General features: G+C 43.9%; 1 protein-coding gene across 5 annotated transcripts in view; it reads left to right on the top strand.

Annotated features, from left to right (window-relative positions):
* LOC311060951 (uncharacterized protein) overlaps window positions 1-24,120 on the top strand; it is a 28,468-nt gene extending 4,348 nt beyond the window's left edge. Inside the window, exons 3-9 of one of the 5 annotated variants that reach the window (XR_014602340.1) lie at window positions 9,390-9,670; window positions 11,377-12,071; window positions 13,263-13,703; window positions 15,066-19,497; window positions 19,868-20,545; window positions 20,906-23,788; window positions 23,894-24,120. Coding sequence is in view for 4 of the 5 variants with exons in the window: in XM_084079367.1 (XP_083935493.1) it covers window positions 9,545-9,670; window positions 11,377-12,071; window positions 13,263-13,703; window positions 15,066-19,497; window positions 19,868-20,545; window positions 20,906-21,256 (6,723 nt within the window). In the remaining variant the exon portion in view is untranslated. Of the gene's footprint in view, window positions 1-316; window positions 358-9,389; window positions 9,671-11,376; window positions 12,072-13,262; window positions 13,704-15,065; window positions 19,498-19,867; window positions 20,546-20,905 lie in introns of those variants that run through there. The other 4 variants (XM_084079368.1, XM_084079367.1, XM_084079369.1 and 1 more) reach the window with 4 other exon arrangements.
* The last annotated feature ends 249 nt before the right edge of the window (window positions 24,121-24,369 follow it).

The raw sequence follows: 24,369 nt of genomic DNA on the forward strand, positions 1-24,369 counted from the left end.
ATCAATAGTGGACCAGCCCACCAGCAGTAGTTCATTATATACATATATATGTGTGTGTGTGTGTGTGTGTGTGTGTGTGTGTGTGTGTGTGTGTGTGTGTGTGTGTGTGTGTGTGTGTGTGTGTGTGTGTGTGTGTGTGTGTGTGTGTGTGTGTGTGTGTGTGTGTGTGTGTGTGTGTGTATGTAGCTAATATCAGATGGAGATGTGCATTCCACAGTGAAACTCCTCTATATTTTATGAGGAACTGCCCCCTACTGGTGGGACACAGTGGGACATGCTGTTGTTGTTTGCTTGTCTGGTTGGATGGTGGTGAAAGCTGGGATTTGGCTGGAAATACAGTTTGAAATGATCTGGGAGGTGGGTGTACTGGTATTTAGTTTTATAGGTGAAGAGACATGTTTGGAGTAAATTTATATTGAAAACAGAGGTGAGGACGGGTCCCGTGGACTGGAATTTGTTGCTAATCTGACAAACCTTTTTCATATTATATATCATTTATGAAGAGAAGGAGGATAGGTACTAGACTACTAGCCCACACAATATTACAGTAGGGTTAGGTAAGGATGTATTAGGCTGTAGTAAAGGGTTTTTAGACAGGCATTTAGAAATGGACTGATTTCTCTAATAATCCTCACTGATTTTGAAACCTTTTTTGTTGCCTGTTCCATGTGTTCTTTCCACCTGTATTTTTCATCAATCATTATTCCCAAGAATGGGGTGGAGCCTAGGCTACTCTACTTATTTCCATACCCTCAATACTGAGCTTAGCTTCCTCTTTCTTTATTGAAATTTATTGAAATTTATTGAAAATGTTCTGGCACAGGATGCAATCCTCTACGCCAGACTCAACACAATATAAAAATATTTCTTTTCAAATTGCGACATTCACAATTCACAATGTACAACCCTTCAACCCACCCCACCCCACATACAATCCCCCACTATACATACGGTACACACAATTTCATTTTCATTTTTTTTTTTTTTTTTTTTTCCCTCAATTACAAATTTCATTTTCACATAAAAAATGTTTTAAAAATCTGTTGGTTAACCAGTCTATGAAGTTACAAGCCAGCCCTATAATTGTACAGAAAGTCTTTTGATGACCAGAATTTGTCAAGTCTATTCTTGAAGGTATTGACTGAAGGAGCCTGGACCACTTCCTCTGGAAGTTTGTTCCATGTTCTTACAGCTCGAATTGTAAAGAAATTCTTTCTCTTTTCAGAGTTACAGTTTAGTGGTAGCAATTTTAGGGAATTCCCTCTTAACTCGTACCTATTATCCCAGAAGTGGACAACAGGCTCGGCTGTGAAGTCATATATCTGGTGAACAAGTTTATAGACCTCAATCATATCTCCTCTGTGTCTCCTATATACTAACGTTGGTAGCTGTAAATGTCTTAACCTTCCTTCATATGACATTTCTTTCAGACCTGGAATTAATTTCGTAGCCCTTCTCTGAACCTTCTCGATTTTCTCTATATATTTGATTTTGTAAGGACACCAGACTGAGCTTGCAAATTCAAGATGAGACCTCACCAAGGATTTGTATAGTGGTATAAATAGTTCTTTGCGTAAATTTAAAAAGGTTCTTCTGATTATCGCCAACATGGAATTTGCTTTTTTTACTTTTTCAGAGATGTGTGTTTGAAATTCTAATGAATTGTCAACGACAACACCTATGTCCTTTTCTTCCTCTATTTGATGAATCACCAAATCTCCAACTGTATAGTTGGCCAAGTTGGCACTTGTTTTCCCAATGTGTAATTGTTTACATTTGTCTGGATTTAATTTCAATAGCCACCTATCACACCAGTTGCTAGTACTCTGGAGATCTGCTTGAAGTTGAGCTATGTCAGTGTCCTTGGTAATAATTCTAAATATTTTCGTGTCATCCGCAAAAAGGTAAGCATCAGATTGTATCACACTTGGTAAATCATTTATGTAAATAACAAAAAGCACAGGGCCTAATACGGATCCCTGTGGGACTCCAGAGGTCACTGCCTTCCAATCTGAAGTAGCTCCATTAACCACCACCTGCTGTTTCCTGTTACTAAGAAAATCTTGAATCCAACTGATAACTCTGTCATCTATGCAGTAGGACCTTAATTTTGATATTAATCTCTTATGGGGAACTTTATCAAAAGCTTTTTGGAAGTCCATATATATGCAATCAACTGACTCTCCTCTATCTAAAGCTGCTGACCATTTATCAAGAACCGTGAGAAGTTGGAGTGTGGTCGATCTTCCAGATATAAAACCATACTGTTTATTACTTAAGAGCTTATTGGACTTCATATGATCTACAATGTATGCCCTAATTAATTTTTCCATTGTTTTACATAACACAGATGTCAGACTAACAGGTCTGTAGTTCCCTGCTATTGCCTTACTTCCTTTCTTGAAAATTGCACTGATTTGTGCCTCTTTCCAACCACAAGGTACAGTTGCTTCCTCCAAAGTGTTATTAAATAGCATTGTTACTGGTTCAGCAATCACACTAGCTAGTTCCTTTACAATCCTAGGATGTATTGCATCAGGCCCTGGAGATTTGTAAATGTTCATGCTCTGTAGCAGTTTTTTTGTGTCCTCAGTGGTTATTATAAGACATTCTGTGTGCTGAACTTACACTCTTGGCAGTTCAGGTATCACATGCCCTTCAGGTTCATTCACAAATACACTGCTAAAATAATCTGAGAGTATTTCAGCTTTTTCCGAGTCCTTCTCTGTTTTGGGGGAGTTCTTGTTTTCCTGGTTAACATATAGATCTCCTACTGCTGTTTTAATTTTTGTCCTCTTATTAATGTAATCCTAAATAACTTTTGGTTTGTGTTTAGATTGTCTTGCTAAGTCTTCTTCATATAGATTTCTTAAATTCCGGGTTCTCGATCTCACACAATTTCTAACTCTCCGATATTCTTTTTGTACCTCTGGGTCTTTACTTTTTATAGCCTTTCTTGCAAGAGAGTTTTTTTCCTTAATTTTTGTTTTTGTAATAGTGTCTAAGGGAAAGTTGTGCTTCCTATTCAAAGGCCTGCTCTTGATATTTGGCACATATTTGTCCTCTGTTTCTTTCAGCTTCAACTTTAATAATCTCCATTTATTGTCTACATCATAGTCAGAGAAATAATTTTTCCAATCAAATATTTCCAATTCTCTAATTGCTGCCTCAAAATTCCCCTTGACCTTAAACAGCAAAACACAGTGATCGCTTTTACCTAATGGGCCTAGATATTGAACATCCTCAATCAAATTTTCCTCGTTTGTGAATATAAGATCCAACACATGTGGTGTGTCACACCCTCTCCACCTTGTTGGTTCAAGAACATGTTGAAACAGCAATGCATTCTGAACACAGTCCAAAAACCTATTGTCTAGTGTAGCTCCATCTCCCTTTGCATCAAGCAAATTCCAATCTATATTTGGCAAGTTAAAATCTCCCATAATTAATTCATGTAAATACTTCCTAGATGACACTTCCTCCATTAAAACCAGAAGGTTTTCGTTATTAGTCTCTGTACCACTGTCAGAAGGTGACCTATAGATAAAACCCACAAGCATAGACTCTTTGTTGTTACATTTTATCTCCACAAAAATATTCTCTTGGAACTCTGTCACTAATGTAACTTCCTTGACTTCTAATGACCTATGAATATAAAGCAACAATCCTCTCCCTACGTCATTGTCAATATTCTTGGAAAAAATATTATAACCTTCTACGTCATCCAAATTAAAATCCACTGGATTCATTCTGTGCTTCGATTTTTTTGGTTTAACTTCAGTAATACCAATAATATGAATAAGTGGGAGCACTTTCAAACGAGCAGTAAATTCATGCATTTTGTTATGGAGTTGGTCCGCATTTGTATATAAACCCAAGATATTTTCTAAGGGGGGGAAATTACCGTCCTGATGAGTCTGGGGTGCAAGTTCATGTTCATGATCAAGTCAATCCGTCTTGGGGATTCTCACCACTCTCCTAGCCCAGGGGGGGCCTCGGACTTTGTAGGTGGATTCCCCAGATGATTTTCGCGTCTTTTCTTTCGCCTCTTCATACAGCTCCTTCTCTTTCTCTCTCTCGGTCCTTGTAAGGTCATTTGCAATCCTTATGTTTTGATACTTCTCCGTTTGATGTAATGCGGAGATCTTCCTGAACAAGTTTGTCTTTAGTTCCATGCTCTGCAGCGTGACCAGAACGGGTCTCCCGGATCGTTCTGGGTCCTCCGTGCCTCCGCTGTTGTGTTTTCCAAGCCGTATCACTCTCGCAAATGAATCTGCATTCATACGGACTTTGCAAGTTTTGAAAACGTCCCTTACAATTTCCATATCTTTTTGTTGTCGCTCTTCTCCGCTGTCCTCCAGGCTTTGTTCCTTTATACCAAACACCACGATATTTCTTTCCCTTGATTTTCGCTCGTCTATCTCCGTCAGGACACTGTTAAAGGCAAGTGATTTTTCCTTTGGATCGGCATTTTTAACAATATCAGCCCAGCTTGGCGTGGCCTTTTCCTCGTCTTTCAGATGCTCCTGGATGATATCAAGAACTCTCTTCTCCAACTTCGACTCAAACTCACGCAGCCGCTCCTCGAGTTGTTGAGTAATTAGTTGGCATTTCTCTTCCATCATTTGTTCCACCGCAATGCTCTTTTCCACGCTTTCTTCACAATGTAGACAAAACCACATTATGCCTGTGTCTTGTTTCTGCAGGATCGCATACTCCATTTCATCCTTCTTTAAGCACGTTATGCAGTAGTTTTTCTTACATCGTTTACAGATCAGTGACTTTTTGTCCTGTCCACCTGTGGGGGTTTGGCAAAGTTCGCAGGCACTGTTCACCTGTGCTCCACAGCCGACCAGTGACTTCTCCCCCACGCCATTCTCCGTATTACTTGATCTCGTTCCAATGTGATTACCACTTGCACTTCCTTTTACTTTGTTTTTATCGCCCATATTTCTCCTTCAGATCTAGTGAAGTGCTTAGTTATTCAACTACACTTATTTCACTTTTAAGCTGAAAGAATTAAAGCCCCACTCAGCCAAAAAACCTCCCGGCCGCCATCTTGATATACGAGATGTAGACAGACATGTTTAATGATAGTGTTTAATGATAGTTTATTAAGTTGGAACCATTTGGAGAGTATTTGCAAACCTTGATTAGCTTCATTGATGAGAGAATTGTTTTTTTTTGTGGGAAAGGATGGCACTTGTGTCGTCGGCAAATAGGATTGAAAACAAAGTATTTGAGGCTTCGGGTAGATCGTTTATATCAATTAGAAATAGCAGTGGGCCAAGAATCGATCCTTGCGCCACTCCACATGATAATATTGCTCTGGATGATTCAGTATTTTTGACTGTCTGTCAGTGAAGACAGGACCACCAAACCCATATATGTAACATATATAATATATAATATAATATATATAATATATTGACTGTCTGTCAGTGAAGACAGGACCACCAAACCCATATATATGTAAGCAGTATATTATAATTGACCGTGTCAAAAGCCTGGGAAAGGTCTAGAAAAAGTCCTAGTGCATTTGATATTTAAGTAAAGCCATGTAAGCCGCGTGTTTTTTACGGAAGCCATATTGATGATTATAAAGTATATTATATGAGTTTATATGTTGGAGGATTCTTTTGTAAACAAGTTTTTCTAGGATTTTTGAAAAAGACGGTAATATTGATATAGAGGGCGATAGTTGGTAAAGTGGTTGTGATCCTCTGATTTAAAAATAGGGACGACTTTAGCGATGTTTAGGTCACTTGGTACCACTCCAGTTTTCAGTGAGATAACAGTACAGATGTTACAGATAACAGTTAGTGGGTCTATGATAGTTTTTTTTTTACCTCCTTAATGAGTGAAGTTCTGATTTCATCATGGCCGGCTGCAGTTGGTTTCAGCTTGTCTATGATGTCCAGTACCTCCTGTGGGGCAGGGCATTCACAGTTATAGAACATGGAGCAGAAGAAGAAAGAGAATAGAACAGGAGGAGAAGCAGAAGAAGGAGAAAAGAAAAGGATCAAGTCCACAAGCCTCTACTTGCAAGCATGTATTGCTGAACACAAGAACGTAACAGGTTTTGTCTCCTCTCCTCCCATTTCGTACACTTCATTTTGGAGGAATTTCAAACCCTAGGGTCAGAAAATAGCAACGAAGTCTGACGTCATTGCCACTAGAGGGCGCTGTTTCACGGGTTTGTGGCTTTATTTTTTGTGTTGAAATCCCCATTTGTGAATGTTAGATCAGGTCATATAAGAACTGTGTTCTAAACATAAACACACCACCCTGGCGTTTCTGTCAGGGGGCGTGGCTCTGCATCGTTTATGATATTCATTCATATTTGATACAGTCTGTTTCTCCTTAGAAGTCTGAAGAACTTTCCGGGTCTGATATCACTGTCCCTACAGCAGCCGCGTTCATGGGAAATGTAGTCTTTGTTTCTAGTGTTTATATTGTGTTACTCTTTGGGTAAATGTGTACATTTACACCTTCAGTCGATGCTTCATATCATATGAGTAAAACACCAGGGTGGTGTGTTTATTGTTGGAACACAGTTCTTATATGATGTGATCTAAGATTCTCCAATGAGGATATCAACACAAAAAGTAAAGCCACGAACCTGCGGAAAAGCGCCCTCTACTGGCAGTGATGTCAGGACTTCGGTGCTCTATTGGGTAAACAAATAATATGTTGGGTACAAAAATAACCCAATACCATATAAATAACCCAGAATGGGTTAGACATTTCATAACCCCATGGTTGGGTAGATGAAATAACCCTACTGTTTTTTTAGAGTAACTATTAACTGTAGGTACTTTTACTAGTAGGCTACCATGGTGCTCATGTCTGGGTTGAGACTGTCCTCCATCACCTTCAATAATAATTAGACCTATTTGATCCCATGGGAGAAATTCTGTTCTCAGTTACAGTAGGTGTCCAGTGTATTGCATAGGGACACAGTTACAGTATAGTCTAGGACGTGTGGAGCGTTGTCCAGAGTGTTTTAGAGAAGAGAGAAGAGTCTAGGACGTGTGGAGCGTTGTCCAGGGTGTTTTAGAGAAGAGAGAAGAGTCTAGGACGTGTGGAGCGTTGTCCAGGGTGTTTTAGAGAAGAGAGAAGAGTCTAGGACGTGTGGAGCGTTGTCCAGGGTGTTTTAGAGAAGAGAGAAGAGTCTAGGACGTGTGGAGCGTTGTCCAGGGTGTTTTATAGAAGAGAGAAGAGTCTAGGACGTGTGGAGCGTTGTCCAGGGTGTTTTAGAGAAGAGAGAAGAGTCTAGGACGTGTGGAGCGTTGTCCAGGGTGTTTTAGAGAAGAGAGAAGAGTCTAGGACGTGTGGAGCGTTGTCCAGAGTGTTTTAGAGAAGAGAGAAGAGTCTAGGACGTGTGGAGCGTTGTCCAGAGTGTTTTAGAGAAGAGAGTAGAGTCTAGGACGTGTGGAGCGTTGTCCAGAGTGTTTTAGAGAAGAGAGAAGAGTCTAGGACGTGTGGAGCGTTGTCCAGAGTGTTTTAGAGAAGAGAGAAGAGTCTAGGACGTGTGGAGCGATGTCCAGGGTGTTTTAGAGAAGAGAGAAGAGTCTAGGACGTGTGGAGCGTTGTCCAGGGTGTTTTAGAGAAGAGAGAAGAGTCTAGGACGTCTGGAGCGTTGTCCAGAGTGTTTTAGAGAAGAGAGAAGAGTCTAGGAATTGTGGAGCGTTGTCCAGGGTGTTTTAGCGAAGAGAGAAGAGTCTAGGACGTGTGGAGCGTTGTCCAGAGTGTTTTAGAGAAGAGAGAAGAGTCTAGGAATTGTGGAGCGTTGTCCAGGGTGTTTTAGCGAAGAGAGAAGAGTCTAGGACGTGTGGAGCGTTGTCCAGGGTGTTTTAGAGAAGAGAGAAGAGTCTAGGACGTGTGGAGCGTTGTCCAGAGTGTTTTAGAGAAGAGAGAAGAGTCTAGGACGTGTGGAGCGTTGTCCAGGGTGTTTTAGAGAAGAGAGAAGAGTCTAGGACGTGTGGAACGTTGTCCAGGGTGTTTTAGAGAAGAGAGAAGAGTCTAGGACGTCTGGAACGTTGTCCAGAGTGTTTTAGAGAAGAGAGAAGAGTCTAGGAATTGTGGAGCGTTGTCCAGGGTGTTTTAGCGAAGAGAGAAGAGTCTAGGACGTGTGGAGCGTTGTCCAGAGTGTTTTAGAGAAGAGAGAAGAGTCTAGGAATTGTGGAGCGTTGTCCAGGGTGTTTTAGCGAAGAGAGAAGAGTCTAGGACGTGTGGAGCGTTGTCCAGGGTGTTTTAGAGAAGAGAGAAGAGTCTAGGACGTGTGGAGCGTTGTCCAGATTATTTTAACAAAGGTCCTGTGTTATCTTATCTGATATGCAGACAGTGATGTGGCCCGTTTTTCACGTTCCCAAAATTTAAGCTGTTTATTAGCATTTTTGTGTAAACACCGGAGATTCAGAATTTGGGCTATATACATACATACATACATACATACATACATACATACATACATACATACATACATACATACATACATACATACATACGTACACATACATGTATATGTGTGTGTGTGTGTGTGTGTGTGTGTGTGTGTGTGTGTGTGTGTGTGTGTGTGTGTGTGTGTGTGTGTGTGTGTGTGTGTGTGTGTGTGTGTGTGTATGTATGTATGTATGTATGTATGTGTGTATGTATGTATGTATGTATGTATGTATGTATGTATGTATGTATGTATGTATGTATGTACGTACCTACATACCTACCTACCTACATACATACATACATACATACATACATACATACGTAAGTACATACGTACATATCTATATATATACAATTTGAATCCTGCGCCATGTCGGTTGTCAGTATGTTTGTCAGTATGTTGTATGTACGTTGCATCACTCCGAATATGGACACAACGCCAGTGTGACGTAATCTCACGACAGCATGACATCACGCATGACATCACATCCTACCTATAAATTCTAGGATGCCGTCAGATCGCACCAGTTCGACGGCTTCCATAGTGGGTTTTGGTCATTGGAGAGGTGATGCACGTCACCTCTTTCTGAAGTGGGTACTTTCAAAGCCTGCCGTGGATTTAGGAGAGCCGTCAGATCGCACCAGTTCGACGGCTTCCATAGTGGGTTTTGGTCATTGGAGAGGTGATGCACGTCACCTCTTTCTGAAGTGGGTACTTTCAAAGCCTGCCGTGGATTTAGGAGAGCACAAAACTCTCTCTCACACTGTGAGGTGCCTGTAAGGTGGCACTGCAAAGTGAACGACGCGTCACGCTAGACGTTCGGGCCGCGTAGCGGCCCGAACTTCTAGTGTATGTACATTTGTACATGCGTACATACATATGTATGTACATAGACAGATATTCCATGCTTTTACTGTCATATTAATGTGCCTGTTTTTTTCAGGAATTTGACGTTTCCCCACAAACTTCCAGACGAGCAGCAGGGGGCAGCACTGAGCGTCTGATCGCCCTCAGACCAGACGAGAGAGAGAGAGAGACCGGCGATGCGAGGGTCTCCCCGCCCACACGGCCTGTGACATCATCCATGACATCATCATCATGAGCTGCGTGGTGGAAAAACGCCACGGTGGTTACCGTGGTTATGCGGCTGGGGGCGGAGCCATGCTGCACCACCGTTTCCCCAACGGCTTTGCCGACCTGCTGATGGACGAGATGGACCGTGAGGTCATTATTATTGTCTCCGCCAGGAGACATTGTTTTCACTTTCCACATGTCAAGCTAACATTGGTCAAGCCTCACGTGACACGTGACAATACGGTGAAATAGTGTGATCTGATTGGCTAGTGACGTATAGCGGCCTATAAATACATGTGTCACTTTGAAAGAGTCTTTGCCTCTTTCAAAGTGAGGTAAGACAGGAATAATCACGAAATGGCTGAGAAATGGCGGATACTGTAACAATTGGATAGGACACTTACACAGACAGGACAGATAGGACACTTACACAGACAGGACGGATAGGACACTTATACAGACAGGACAGATAGGACACTTATACAGACAGGACGGATAGGACACTTATACAGACAGGACGGATAGGACACTTATACAGACAGGACGGATAGGACACAACACAAGTCTGCTGGCGGAGACTTGTGCTCCGAGGAGCACTTTTTCTAGTTATCTTTATTATCAATTTAATTACATTTAATTCTCTTCTCATCTGTCCAGGTCAGTACACTCACCCTGCTTAATTATTGTAATTATTGTGAGATTATGAGATTATTACCCCCTGTCTATCCGTCCGTGTGTCATTCTGTCATTCTGTGAACAGCTAATCTCCGGCACCGTTGGCTTGATCGCAGCGAAACTGTGCACACACACTCCCTGGATGCCAGAGCAGAACCTCTGCCCCAAATCTTTCACATGGGCCTGTTATAGCGCCACCAGGAGGCCGCTTTTGCAAAACTCATTTTTTGACAGTACTCCTACAGATTTCATCCAAACATCACGCAAATCAGTACACAGTATCTCTGTGGTCATGTGATCAACACGGATCTGTCAGATAATATTTCATCCTGATTGGCTAATAAGGTTGGCCTCCAAAGTTTGCAGGATTGGTCCGTTTTGAACAAAATGCCTGAAATCATGAAAGCAGCATGCAATTTCTGTGAAATTTCACACGCACATTCCCACTAGGCAATTTTCATATCAGCCTCATGGTGGGCCTATAAAAGACCGATTTGCGTTTTTAACTATAACTGCACCGATCTGCGTGAAACTTTGCGCACACACTCCCTAGAAGACATTTGCCTTTTATAGCCACCAGGAGGCCGACTTATGTTAAACACATAGTTAGATATTAAGCCTTCAGATTGTATAAAAATTGTATGCAAATCGATACACATGATCTCTATAGTCATGTGATCAAGACGGATCTCTAAGATCTAAAGTTTGCAGGAGTGGATCATAAACGCAGCGTCCGATTGCGGTGAAACTTGCCACGCACATTCGCACTACGTTGAGGAACAAATGCCACCAGGAGGCCGATATTTGCAACACTTTTCTTTTTCATATTACTCCTACAAATTTTGTCCAAACATCATGCAAATCGGTACATATTATCTCTATAGTCAAGTGATCAAGATGGTTGCGTCCTATTTTTCATATTCCATGCTGATTGGCAAATTCCGAACATTGCTGGCCCACAATAACCTACCTGACCTGGCGGAGACCTTTGCTCCGCCAGCACTTTTTATAGTTATTATTAATTTAATTTAATTTAATTTAATTTAATTTAATTTAATTTAATTTAATTTAATTTAATTTAATTTAATTTAATTCTGTCCAGGTCACCCAGCTTCATTATTATTATTAGAATGAATTAAATGATCTATTCCATTGTATTTATTCTCTCCTCATCTGTCCAGGTCAGCACGCTCACTGACCGGGCGTTCCGCAGCCTGTGCGTCGGAGACGATGCCGTTTACAACGATGAGTTGACGTATGGCGGTTACTCCCCGTTCAGCTGCACCAAGCCGCTGGTGGAGGAGCCGGTCAGAAAGGCCTCATCCAGGAAGCAGGGGACGCATCAGGGCCCCAACCCAGCGGCCAAAGACGCAGGACGGTCGTCATGGAAACAGACGCAGGAGAAGCGTGACGACGTGTCCGACGTGTCGTGTTTCCTCCAGGCACTCGGTGACGCGGCTAAGTCGCGTCGCCGCTGCGACGACGGGATGCCGATCAGAAACGGAGACTTCTGTAACGAGGACTCCAACGGGGAGTCCTGGGACAAGTCGGCGCTGCGCAGCATCCGCCAGGAACTCTCAGAGTTTTCCTCGGACTACCGCGGCGATCTAGCGGCCGCAGCCGCGGACGGACACTTCGGCCGCGGTCACAACCGTCACCACCGGGGGGCGGGGCCTTCTTCTGGCGACGACTCGGCCGGCAAGGCGGCCAAGGTGAAGAACGGGAAAGCGGCCGTCAAACTGAAGAAGCTGAACATTAAGAACTTGTTCCTTCACAGCGAGCTCAGCCCCTTCCAGGCCTGGAGAGACTTCAACCGCTTCCCTTTCAGAGGAGAGCCTGTGGCCTCCATGCTGCCCACAGACAGCGCCCCCACATGGTAAGTACAAGTACTACGGAATTGGTTTTAACCTTAAACCGAATGCATGGTTTAATACGCCTTCATGAACCGTGGATTTAAATGTAATATGAGCGAGCTGGACTCTCTCACAGGATCCCTGCTAAACTCTTTGTGACAGTACCTCCCTCTTCCCTGCAGGGGTGTGAGGCGTAGTGAGCATAATGAAAGGAAGAAAATACTGGAATGTGTCAGAATATATAAAATATAAAATTTAAATAGATGTTTGTTTTTTTACTGTACCGAAACGTGACCCAAAAAACTAAGGCGTGGCCAAGACTGATTTCGCGCCTGTCCGTCAGTGTGTGTCCATCTGTTAGTCCGTCCGTCTGTCCGTAGCTAATCTCCGGTTGCGTTGGAATGATTGGCTCGTACCTCTACCCCAAATGTCTCTCCTGTTATAGCGCCACCTGGAGACCAATGTTTGATCATTTTGTCCAAACATCACGTACATTGGTACATCATCTCTATGGTCATGTGATTCATTTTGTCTGTGAACAGCTAACATCCGGCACTGTTGGACCGATCGACGTGTAACTGTGCACACACCCTCCCTGGAGACCAGAGCAGAATATCTGACCCACATTTTCCACGTTGGCCTGTTATAGTGCCACCAGGAGGCCAATTAAAAAAAAACCTATATTTTTTTGTTACTCGGTACACATTACTTCTGGGGTCATGTGATCAAGACGTATGAGTCAGATTTTTCAGATCCCTTTCCAAGTGTCTATGACAGCCCTGGGTAGGCAACCCGGCCTGGCGGAGACCTGTGTTAAGAGGAGCACACTTTTCTATTTTTAGTTTTTTTGCAAGCTGATGATTTTCACTACATTTCTAATATAAATGTTGTACTTTTGACTCCACTACATTTCTAATATAAATGTTGTACTTTTGACTCCACTACATTTCTAATATAAATGTTGTACTTTTGACTCCACTACATTTCTAATATAAATGTTGTACTTTTGACTACATTTCTAGGAAGAGACTCTTGGGACCCAAACTTAAAAACATTGAATGAACCACTTATGCCTATTTCAAATGTAGTGAAAATAGCCAATTTTCAAGCTCACAAGCTATTTTCACAATTTCTGAAAATGTACTTTGTAATTCTCACCATTTGAATACTTGAGTATTTACTTGAGTACTGTATAAATATGTTGTCCACCACAGGTACGACTCAGCGTTCTACAAAGAGCTGACCGATCAAATAGAGACTCACCAGCAGGGGGCGACAGAGGCCCCTCCTCCTCGTAGTGCTGCTGCTGCTAAACCGGCCCCTCCCCCTCCCCCGCCCAAGCTCCTCCCCAAACCGTCCATGACTCCCGCTCAGAAGAGATGCTCGTCGGACGTGGGCGAGGCCTGCAGCGCCCCCTGGAGGAGACACAGAACCAGAGCGCAGAGCGCCGTGCCGGCCGGCCAGTCGGGGATACTGTCTCCTCCTCGAGGAGGTGGAGCTACGGGGGAGGAGAGGAGGAAGGGGGAGGAGGTGGAGGCCAGGGAGGAGATCAGCTCCTCAGCCTCCACTCCCTTCAGTATCTGCCAGCTGATGACTCCTCTGATCCCCTCCCGACAAAACACCCAGACCTCTGAGATACTGGAGCTAACGTACAGGTAGGATTACATATGATCTACTGTATCTAATGCTATACAGTATCTATACTGTAGGAATATATATGATCTACTGTATCTAATGCTATACAGTATCTATACTGTAGGAATACATATGATCTACTGCCACGGTTCTCAAAGTGGGGTCCGCGACGCATAGCCAGGGGGTCCGTGAACTAATTCACAGATTTAATTTTTTTTTTTTTTTTGATTAAAAAAAAAAATTGATCCTTCTTTTTTTTGGTTATGGGGGGGGGGGGGGGGGGGGTAGTGAAAGTTGCTTAAGTTCTAACTGTATGGTGTGTGTGATATGAAATGTGAGTTTACCATAATCACAGTAATCCTTAATCATATTCCATCATATTCAAAGGTTTTTGCAGAGAAATGAGACAGACTCCACTCACTTTCAAATTAGAGCACTGCAGAGGGCAGGTGTGTGTGTCTGTTTCCAGCTGACGCTCGTTGACGCTCGTTAATGTTATAGGCATCTGAGGCAATTATGCTTTTGCACTGTCAAATAGGCCAACATCTAATCTAAGATTAGTGGACTCATTCAAATGACCACCAGTGAGTCCCAGGACTAATTTAATTGAAAACCTAACAACATCACTGTATACATATTAGATGTATTAGATATTTATTAGATATTACATTTTTAATTACATGATTTTATAGCTATTTTATCTGATTAAATATGTGATGTTGTTACCTGACAATTAGTTGACTTTTGGTGAAAAGATATGGTACCGCATATATCGGTATCGGTTGATATGAGATATTGCCAAAAAAGTCAATATCGAATATCCCTAACAATACGTTTATTTTTAAATTGAAGCACCTACTAAAAGTCACCAGACTGGTCATTTTACATGTCTGTTTTTATTAGGACTAAAGAAAGGTTCATTTTCTGAAGTCTGAACCATTAAGATCAGTTACTTGAAAACTGTGCAGTCAGGTTTTGCACAAAAGCAATTTGAATAAAATGACTATTGGCACATGATTCATATATAGTAGTAGTGGTTTCTGTTTATGACTATGAAATGCGTCTGAATGATTTCGATTGACACGTTTTTTAATACAAATAGTTCCAATGGCATCTGAATGTACACATGTGGTTGTAAGTATATGCTTATCGGTGCTGCGAGGGTGAGGGGGTACCTGGAAAAAAATCTCCCCTCCAAGGGGTACCTGGGCCAAAAAAGTTTGAGAAACCCTGATGCTATAGTTAGTATCTATAGTATCTATATAGATACCATATAAAACACCCAGACTTCTGAGATACTGCTGTACAGCTACAATTACATAGTATCTTTGTTACAGTATCTTATCTAATCTGTCTGTCTGTCTGTCTGTCTGTCTGTGTAGGCCGGACTCTGAGCCCAAAGTGACCCCGGAGCCTCCGGTGGTCAAGCGTGACAACTACAAGTCCCTGGCCTCCAGCGTTCTGTTCAACCTCAAAGACAACAGGAAGCGGGTGAAGAGTCGCTACACCCCCCCGAGGTTCAGGACCTCAGAGCTGCCCTCAGAGCTGCCTGATCGGGGCACTCAGTCTCCCACGTTGGATCCCCCGAAAACCACCCAAGCTGAGGAGGGCAGCGCCTCGGGCCTCAGCACTCCGGCCATCCTGATAGATGGACAGGCCGTCTGTAGCCCTGTTTCATACCCGTCCAACCCACCAACGGTCGTACTGAACAGAGGCGATAACGAGTTGCCAACAGCTGACGATTATTTGATATCAAATCTGTTACAAACTAAAGGAGAGGCTGCAGGCAGCAGGAGCGTCGGGGAGGAGAATCATTACCCCTTGTTGTTGCAGTCCAGAAAAAATAAGAGTCCCAACAAACAGAGCTACCCATCTCTGAACCTGTACAAGAAGGCCAGTCCTATTGACAATGAAATTAAACACTTTCTAGTTCCACCACTAGGTGGTGCCGATTCACTTTCCCCCCTGAACACAGACGATTCTGTGGCACAAAATAAAGGTCTTCCAACATACAGCAAAACACTTTCACCTCACGCAGTGGCCACCAACACAGGACTGTCCCCAAATACTGCACCAAATAATGCTTCAAATATTGCTCCAAATACTGCATCAAAAACTGTGCCAAATTCCACTCCCATCCACAAAGTACTTTCACCAAAAACGAATACTTCACCCATCCAGAAAGGACTTTCACCCAACGTTGCACCCATTGAGAAAGGACTTTCACCCAACGTTGCACCCGTCCAGAAAGTAGTTTCACCAAACATTGCAGGGGGCAGTAAAGTACTTTCCGCCTATGGACTGGAGGAGAAAGATGGAGTTTCACTCAATTTGCCAGGAAACAAAAGACATTCAGCAGGTTTAACAGACTATGATATTGGCCCGCAGAGTGTTTCTAGTAAGGAGAAGGATGTGAGTGTTCTGCCTAAGAGTACGATGGATGTGATACGGGCGGCGAAGGAAGCGATTCATGCAGTGAAAAACAAAGCCCTGTCTGCAACTCAGTCAGAGAGCAACCAAAACACTCTGTCAGATGAAATAACAGAGACCAGAGAGAGAGACAGTAACAAACATGGCGGCGATTCAACAGAAATGTTCATTAATAATAAGGAAACGTCAGTAACAGAGATAAAGCACACCCTGTCTCCAAACAGAACCCAAGAAGCAACTACAGTCAGTAAGAATTGTGTCAAAAAAGATCCCCCGCCAGTGCCAAAGAGAAGTTTTGCTAAATCCGATATTCAACACTCACTCGAAAATCAGCCAGTTCTCAACGATGAACTGGACGACACAAAACAAGACGTTCCGGTGCCAAACGCTAACGATAAGGAGCCTAACGTCAATCCTGGGCGATTCAAACACGTCTTCTCAGCGCGACAGAACAATTACATCAAGAGTCAACGGTACGTGACGACTGAAGACGAACAGGAAATAGATCGCGAGGAAGGTGGGCAAAAAACCAACACGAAAGTGGAGAGGCGGGAGGAAGTGACAACACCGCGGGAAATAAACGACAGCGACCACATCATCAACGACCTGCAAGCTCTGAAAGAGCTGGAGAGAGCCCGCTTCAGTGACCGCATCATCGAGAACGCCAAGAATAAACTGAGCGCGGTAAACATTGAAGAGGAGACGAAGGCCAAGAACGACCTGATCTCCAGAGAGCTGAAGAACATCAAGAGGGGCATGATGTCCATGAGAGGAAACACCTTCACCAAGAGAGACGCCACGTCCAAGAGAGAGGAGAGCAAACACCAAATGTTCTCCCAGATCGACAGCAACGTGGTCGTCAACAAAGCACTTATAAACAACAACTACGACAGGGCTAAGATGGCGCTCGAGGAGATCATATCAGAGAGGCTGAAAAACAAATTTGTGAAAGAGGAAGAAGGTGAGGGAAACTCCCATGAGGACAGTTACGTGGCGAGAGCAGAGCACCCTAAAAAGGCTTTGCGGGATTCTGCGACGGAGGTTAAGGAAAGACAAAACGGCAGCGTGTCCACGTTACGAGAGAAAGATGCAAGAGGGCGGTTGGGTGATCTTCACCTGAAACAGATTCTGTTGCAGTCCGAGGCCAAACTCGGTGATGCTCATTGGTCCAGCGCTAAGGCAGCTCCACCAGGTGTGGAGAAAGTGAACAAAGAACTGGTCAAACAAACCAACCAAACTAAACCAGATGAACCAGTTGCTAACTTTAACCATACAGCTGTGGAGACTGGAGAAGACAGCAAGAGACATGTGGTCAGGAGGGCAGGCGACGAAAACAGAGAAATTCCAATGAACAGAAAGGAAACTGATGGGAAAAAGAAAGACGCTCCACCGGTTCCTCCGAGAAGCAAGAAAGGAGTCATGAGTAGAGAGGATAGCATTACAGCCGAGGCAGAACATGAACAGGAATTCTTTGTTAAAGATAAAACATATTTAAATGTAGCGACAGACACTAAAAAAGAAACCAAATATACAGAATCAGGGAAACAAGAACAAAAAAGACGTGTGTATGCAAAGGATCTGGAGCAAAGTCAAATCAGTTCCAATAACCGTATTTGGGATAATGAAAATATTGAAAAGACAAAACACGTTTCTGAAACACTTGTACCTGAATATGTTCGATCCCCAGAACTCCATCATCAGTCTAAAAATAAACCTTCACCTTTACCGACGAGGGCTGACAGAAGAGATGAAATAAAAGCAGGTAGCGGGCAGCCAACTGTAAGAACTGCAAGTGAAGCCAAATCAGATCATAACAATAGCTGTAATTCAGAACAGCAGGAGCAGCGCAAAGTCAAACGTAAGGCCCCATTAAAGCCAGACAATTTAATCTCAGCGGAACGGACAAAACAAGACACTACTACGAGTCCGGAAGGCACAGCAACAGCGACTGTAGTGTCAGAGGAGCCGAATGAAACCGGTGAGCGATTCCACGAGGATGAGGAAGTGTTCAACCACCTCCCCGGGAAGACGGTGTCGCCCGTTTTACTATTGAACGGAGTTCACTTCAATCAAAGCCCCCCTGATCAGGGGAGCTTGTCTTCCAAGTCATCGTATTTTTCGGTGGAGAGCGCTCTGCACCGGAACTCAACCACAGAATCCAACATTTACCACTCGCTGGAGAATCTGGACGACCTGGACGATCTGTCAGGAACCCTGAAGAGGGATTCAGACAAGAACGAACAGGAACGTTATTATTCTGTGAGCGATCAGGAAACCGAACCGGAAGTTGGCAAGCAAACGGTGGTCTCTCCTCTCAGAGGGAAAGAAGCGCTGTGGGCTGCGGCCGTTCACGATGGCGAACAAAGCGGTACAGAAATGGACAATGCCGGCGTCAGTCGAAGCTGGTCCGACGACGCCGACAAACGAATAGCGATGTCACCGGCCTCCGGCACCATGTCCCCGCTCACCTCCAGCACTTTCTCACCCGTCCTGGGCGTCCCCGTTTTGTTCAAAGTCAAAGACAACACCGTCATTAACAAGGCGGTGAGACCGGTGCATCCGTTCTCTCCTAGGGAGAACCCGATTGGTTTGGAATGGAAGGGAGAGGCGGAGGTACATCATATGAAGGATAATCCGCTGCCTCCACGGGACAATGAAACAACAACTAGCAGTAGCGGCAGAGCTAAAGGCCGCGTTACCGACACCGCCGACCTCCCAGGCGCTAGTTTTAAACACAACCACACTTTACGACCTCTTCCTCCCCTCGCACCTCTCTCTCCTCCACAACCTCTAAACCTCTCTCCTCCACAACCTCTAAACCTCTCTCCTCCACAATCTCTAAACCTCTCTCCTCCACAACTCAGCGACAGCCAGAAGAAAAGCCCGTTGTGCGGAGTGTTCCTCACGGTACCGCGGTGCAACAGCGGCAGAGTGTCAGGAGAGAGCCTGCTGTCGGAGGGGGTGGAGAGTTCTCTCGACGCCTCTGACGGAACGCCGCTCCTTCCCGCCACGCCGGCGGACGAGGTCGACGTTTCTTCCAAGGTCCCTAGCGAGCGCTCAGGGTCTCCCTGCAGCACCGGGAATGACAGTCAATCAGGACTCCCCAGACCACCGGTGGTCCTGCCCAAGTCGGAGAAGGCTCTCCTGAAGGCCATGAAGCTAGCCAATAGGAGGATCAGAAAGGAGGAGGCGCAGGCCAAGTCATCCAATCACAGGTCGTCCCGTGTTGGCGGGAGACACAGAGGGGATAAACACACACGGCCAGACGGCTCCGAGCAGAAATCGTCAGAGCAGAAATCGTCAGAGCAGAAATCGTCAGAGCGTAAAAGCAGCGGCGGGAACCACAACGAGAGAACGACCCAGAGTCCTCATGATGGAGACAAGGTAACGGTACATCTGTGCAATTATGATGTAAAAACAACCAGCAGGTAGAACATGAGAAAGGATTGTCTTGGAACTAAAACATATATAAAGATATGAAAAAACAATGTCACATTTTGTTCTACCCTGGGTAGGGGTATGTCCTAATTTCGGGGTATTGGTTCCTGCACTAATATTTACATACCACAATATGACATAAATGTAAGGCGCTATAAAGTAACAATGTAATTCAGGGGTGCCATGGATGAAAACGTTATTTACAGGGATGACCTGAGATAAAAACATTTGAGGACCACTGGGGTAGTGTATGTGTATGTGTGTATCTATGTTACAACCACTGCTGTAAGAGACTAATGATCCTTCTTCATTCTAGCAGAGCAGCAACAGGAGCGAGAGGAGAGGCTCTCATGGCGGCGACAGCCACCAGGGCAGCAGACTCGATCTCCCCGAGGAGCAGAGTGGCAGGAGGAGAAGCGGCGACGGCGAACGCCGAGGCCGCAGCGGCGAAAAACATACCCGGGAGAAGCCGGAGCATCGGCACTACAGCACTGAGCGCGTCTTCAGCAACGTTCCCGTCTATAAATCTCACGTCGGCGAGAGACGACCGGCGGCCGAGCGTCCGTTCCAGCGGTCTCAAAGCTTCGACAGGAGTGTCGGCGATAAAAAAACAACGGAGCGCAGGCTCAGCACCGACACGTCCACCAACGAATCGGCGACGGACTCCCGGGCTCGGCGGATCGAGAGATCCATCATGGACGAACTGCAGCTCAGAGGCCGGGCCAGAGATCGGCCGACCGACAGGGACAAACGCAGTCACAGCATCGACACGTCGTACGTCAGCGACGTCTCCTACTCCCACCCCTCCCCCCACCCCTCCAATGTCTCCCGTCAGTCCAGCACCACGGGGGGGCAGCTGTCCCGTCAGTCCAGCACCACGGGGGGGCAGCTGTCCCGTCAGTCCAGCATGGAACCCACCACCATCATGACGCAACGCAAACTCCTCCAGGACCCCGACTCAGGGCAGTACTTCTTCGTGGACATGCCCGTCCAGGTGAGTGGTGGTATAATCACCTGGTACCGATTTTAGGGGGACGGGGGGACGACACCATCTGTGAAGAAGTGCACAGTCTGGTATGGTTAACTTGGAACACATTGGAAATAGAGTTCATATAAAAGGAACTGAGTCGAGCATAGACTACAGGTAAAGTGGCAGTTGTATCTGTAAATAGCAGGTGTACACAACCCGAACCTCTACCAAAGTGGTCTAGCCCTTTTAAGTAAAGGTAACCACACAATCTAAACCTCTACCAAAGTGGTCTAGCCCTTTAAGTAAAGGTAATACACAACCCGAACCTCTACCAAAGTGGTCTAGCCCTTTAAGTAAATGATCTTCATTATTGTCCCCCTACAGGTCAAGACCAAAACCTTCTTCGACCCAGAGACGGGGAGTTACGTGCAGCTGCCGGTGCAGCCGTCCGACGGTTCGATTCCGCAGGCGTCTCCAATGGAGCTGCTGAACACACCGGTGGTGGTGTACCACCACCGCTTCGTCCCCGTGGCGCTGTCTTCCGCCCAGCAGGTGGAGCCAGAGTACGTACCGCTGTCCTCCGGCCATCAGGGGGAGCCAGAGTACAAGAGGTCTGGCGGCAGGCCGATGCGTGGCGCGTCAGAGGGATGCCCGTACCTGGAGCCTGTGTACGGTCAGGCTGACCTTCTGCTGGGAGAGTTCTATGGAACAGAGGAGCTGGACTGTGCAGGATAAACCATGCCCCCACTGTGTAGAATAAACCACGCCCCCCACTGTGCAGGATAAACCACGCCCCCTCTGTGCAGGATAAACCACACCCCCAGAACCACTGTGCAGGATAAACCACACCCCCAGAACCGTGTGGATTAGTGAAGCTGCGTCACCTGGTGGTCAAATCTGGGATTGAAGACTTCCGTTTAAAACGCTACTGCGCGTGCTTCTATTGTCTGAAACCCTAGTGCGCCTGCTCGGTGGTCAAGTCTCCCGCATTTGGGCACCAAAATTTGGTGCTGAAATGCGTAAGAATATGTATTGTTTACTAAGAGTCATAGAAGACAATGTACTGACATTAGTATGTATTGTTTACTATGAGCCTTCATCAGAGCAACAGCTGTGTAAGAGACCCTGTCCATCCTAAAAACGCACACATTTCAGCTCTCAGCAAAAGCACATCAAAACGCTGTGTTGTAAACAATTCAAGAAAAACAACCTCTTAGTGGACACGCCCCTAAATGCTCTCTTTGCCCTGAATGTGTAAACATTGTTGATTTGAGACAAATTCTTCAATGGAAATGTATTTTGTCCACTTTGATTTGAAGTTTTGAACATTTTGGAATTATGTTGACGGTTGGTTTGTTTTTATTTGTTTGTTTGCTAGTTTTTCTTGCTAATTTAACAAATCAGGGGCTTTGAGGAGCTCTGTGGAACTGCCATGGTGCCTTTCATATAAAATAAGAATGAAGTTAAGATGATTAATGTCTGAGGAAAGTGAAGGTGGAGGTCATTTATTCAGTGATTAGTGAAGGTGGAGGTCAAAGGTGAAGGTGCAGAGTGTAAATTCAGGGAATCGTGTACAGCCAATACTGAGGACATATTGAACTTTGACCTTATTCCATTTATTATGGAGCTTAATACTTTTGAACATAGAGGTCATAGAGGTCAAATATACTGTAATAACACCTTGTTGAGTGAAGTGTTACAGAACGCCAAGAGAAGTTTGATGTACATAATGTATTTATACATGTACTGTACATATGTGTGTGTACATATGTGTGTACATATGTGTGTACATATGGCTGCTGTCGGTGACAACCTCCAATGTCCAAAACGGTTACTTTCCGGGATTTAAAAAAATGCAAAAAAGTAGCAGATCTACAATCGTTGTGAGCGTGCGGATTCGCTGACTCACTGCCAGTGAGCAGTATTGGTGGGCAGGCACTTTACCACTGTTCCACATAGTGGTGGTGGGTGGTACTTTACCACTGTTCCACATAGTGGTGGTGGGTGGTACTATACCACTGTTCCACATAGTGGTGGTGGGTGGTACTATACCACTGTTCCACCTAGTGGTGGTGGGTGGTACTATACCACTGTTCCACCTAGTGGCACTTTTTGCTACTTTTAAAAGTTAAATTATGGAGAGAACAGGTTTGTGCCCGACAGCAACGATATGAACATGTATGTTTTCTACTTGTTAACAGAGACAATAAGAACATGTACATGTATGTTTTCTACATGTATGTTTTCTACATGTTAAAGGAGACATCCGGACATTTTAAGTGTTATCTTTGATGTGTCGCTAATCACTCACCAACATTGAAAGGGTCATTGAGTTATTCAATTCAATTCAATTCAATTTTATTAAAGTGTCAAATCACAACAAGTTGTCTCAAGACACTTTACATGTAGAGAAGAGACCCAACATCCCACCCTGAGCAAGCAATTTTACCCAGAGAGTCCCCTTCGTCCCGTCTGTTTCTCTTCCAGAACCTGGCAACTCGGTGTTGCCAGGGAGAGAAACAAGCAACCAGCGTTAGCTCGTTGTGCATTAGCGTTAGCTCGTCGGGGACTTTCAGTGTCTGTTAGGGTATCATGAGACTCCACAATGAGTAAAAAAACAGACTTTGCATTTGTTAAAATAGGCGAATTTCAGCTTTCCACGGGCTCCCATTATGCCAACGGAGGGGGTCGTTAGACGGGACGAAGGGGACTCTCTGGGAATAACTCAACGACCCTTTCAATGTTGGTGAGTGATTAGCGACACATCAAAGATAACACTTAAAATGTCCGGATGTCTCCTTTAACAGAGACGATATGAACATGTACATGTATGTGTTCTACATGTTAACAAAGACAATAAGAACATGTATGTTTTCTACATGTTAACAAAGACAATAAGAACATGTATGTTTTCTACATGTTAACAAAGACAATAAGAACATGTATGTTTTCTACATGTTAACAAAGACAATAAGAACATGTATGTTTTCTACATGTTAACAAAGACAATAAGAACATGTATGTTTTCTACATGTTAACAAAGAAGGATGCTTGAATGTAAATGATGCAGATTTAATATAAATAATAAGAGTTTATTTTATTCACCACCATGATTCAGGTCTGATTGATTTGAGTTTTAGTACTTGCAATGTTTTAGTTTTTCCATTTGCCAGTAGAATCACCGTTAGAACTACTTTACAGACGTGATCAAAACCACGGAGGTTTGGTCTGCGTTTAATTTGGCCACGTTTTAATTTAATCACTAAAGTACACATATTTTGTTTTGTTTTATTGTTTAATTTGGTTACGTTTTAATGTAAAGTACACATTGTTTTGTTTTGTTGTTTCATTTGGTTACATTTTAATGTAAAGTACACATTGTTTTGTTTTGTTTTATTGTTTCATTTGGTTACATTTTAATGTAAAGTACACATTGTTTTGTTTTGTTTTATTGTTTCATTTGGTTACATTTTAATGTAAAGTACACATTGTTTTGCATGCAGACAGCTTAGTGCAGGTTGTGTTGAAACGTCATGTTTTAGTTTTGTAACTCATGATACTTTGTAGGATAATAATTGTTGCATTTGATTCCTAGTCAAGTAAAGCAGGGCTGGTTTGTGTCTGTTTACCATTCCAATAAATAAACTCCTTTAATCCATTCCTCTGCCTTCTGCCTCTTTAAGTACTATAACCATAACCTCTATATACCTACATTACCTATTTTAAAAAAAAGTGAAATATCCCTTTTGAGTTCTCTTTTGGGTCTTGAGCTAAAAAGGTTTGGGAACAACTGATGTACAGGGTTATTGAATGTGAAGAAGATAACATAATGACATGTAGAACCATAT

The sequence above is a fragment of the Gymnoscopelus microlampas genome, assembly GCF_963454915.1.
Source record: "Gymnoscopelus microlampas genome assembly, chromosome: 14".
NCBI lineage: Eukaryota > Metazoa > Chordata > Actinopteri > Myctophiformes > Myctophidae > Gymnoscopelus > Gymnoscopelus microlampas.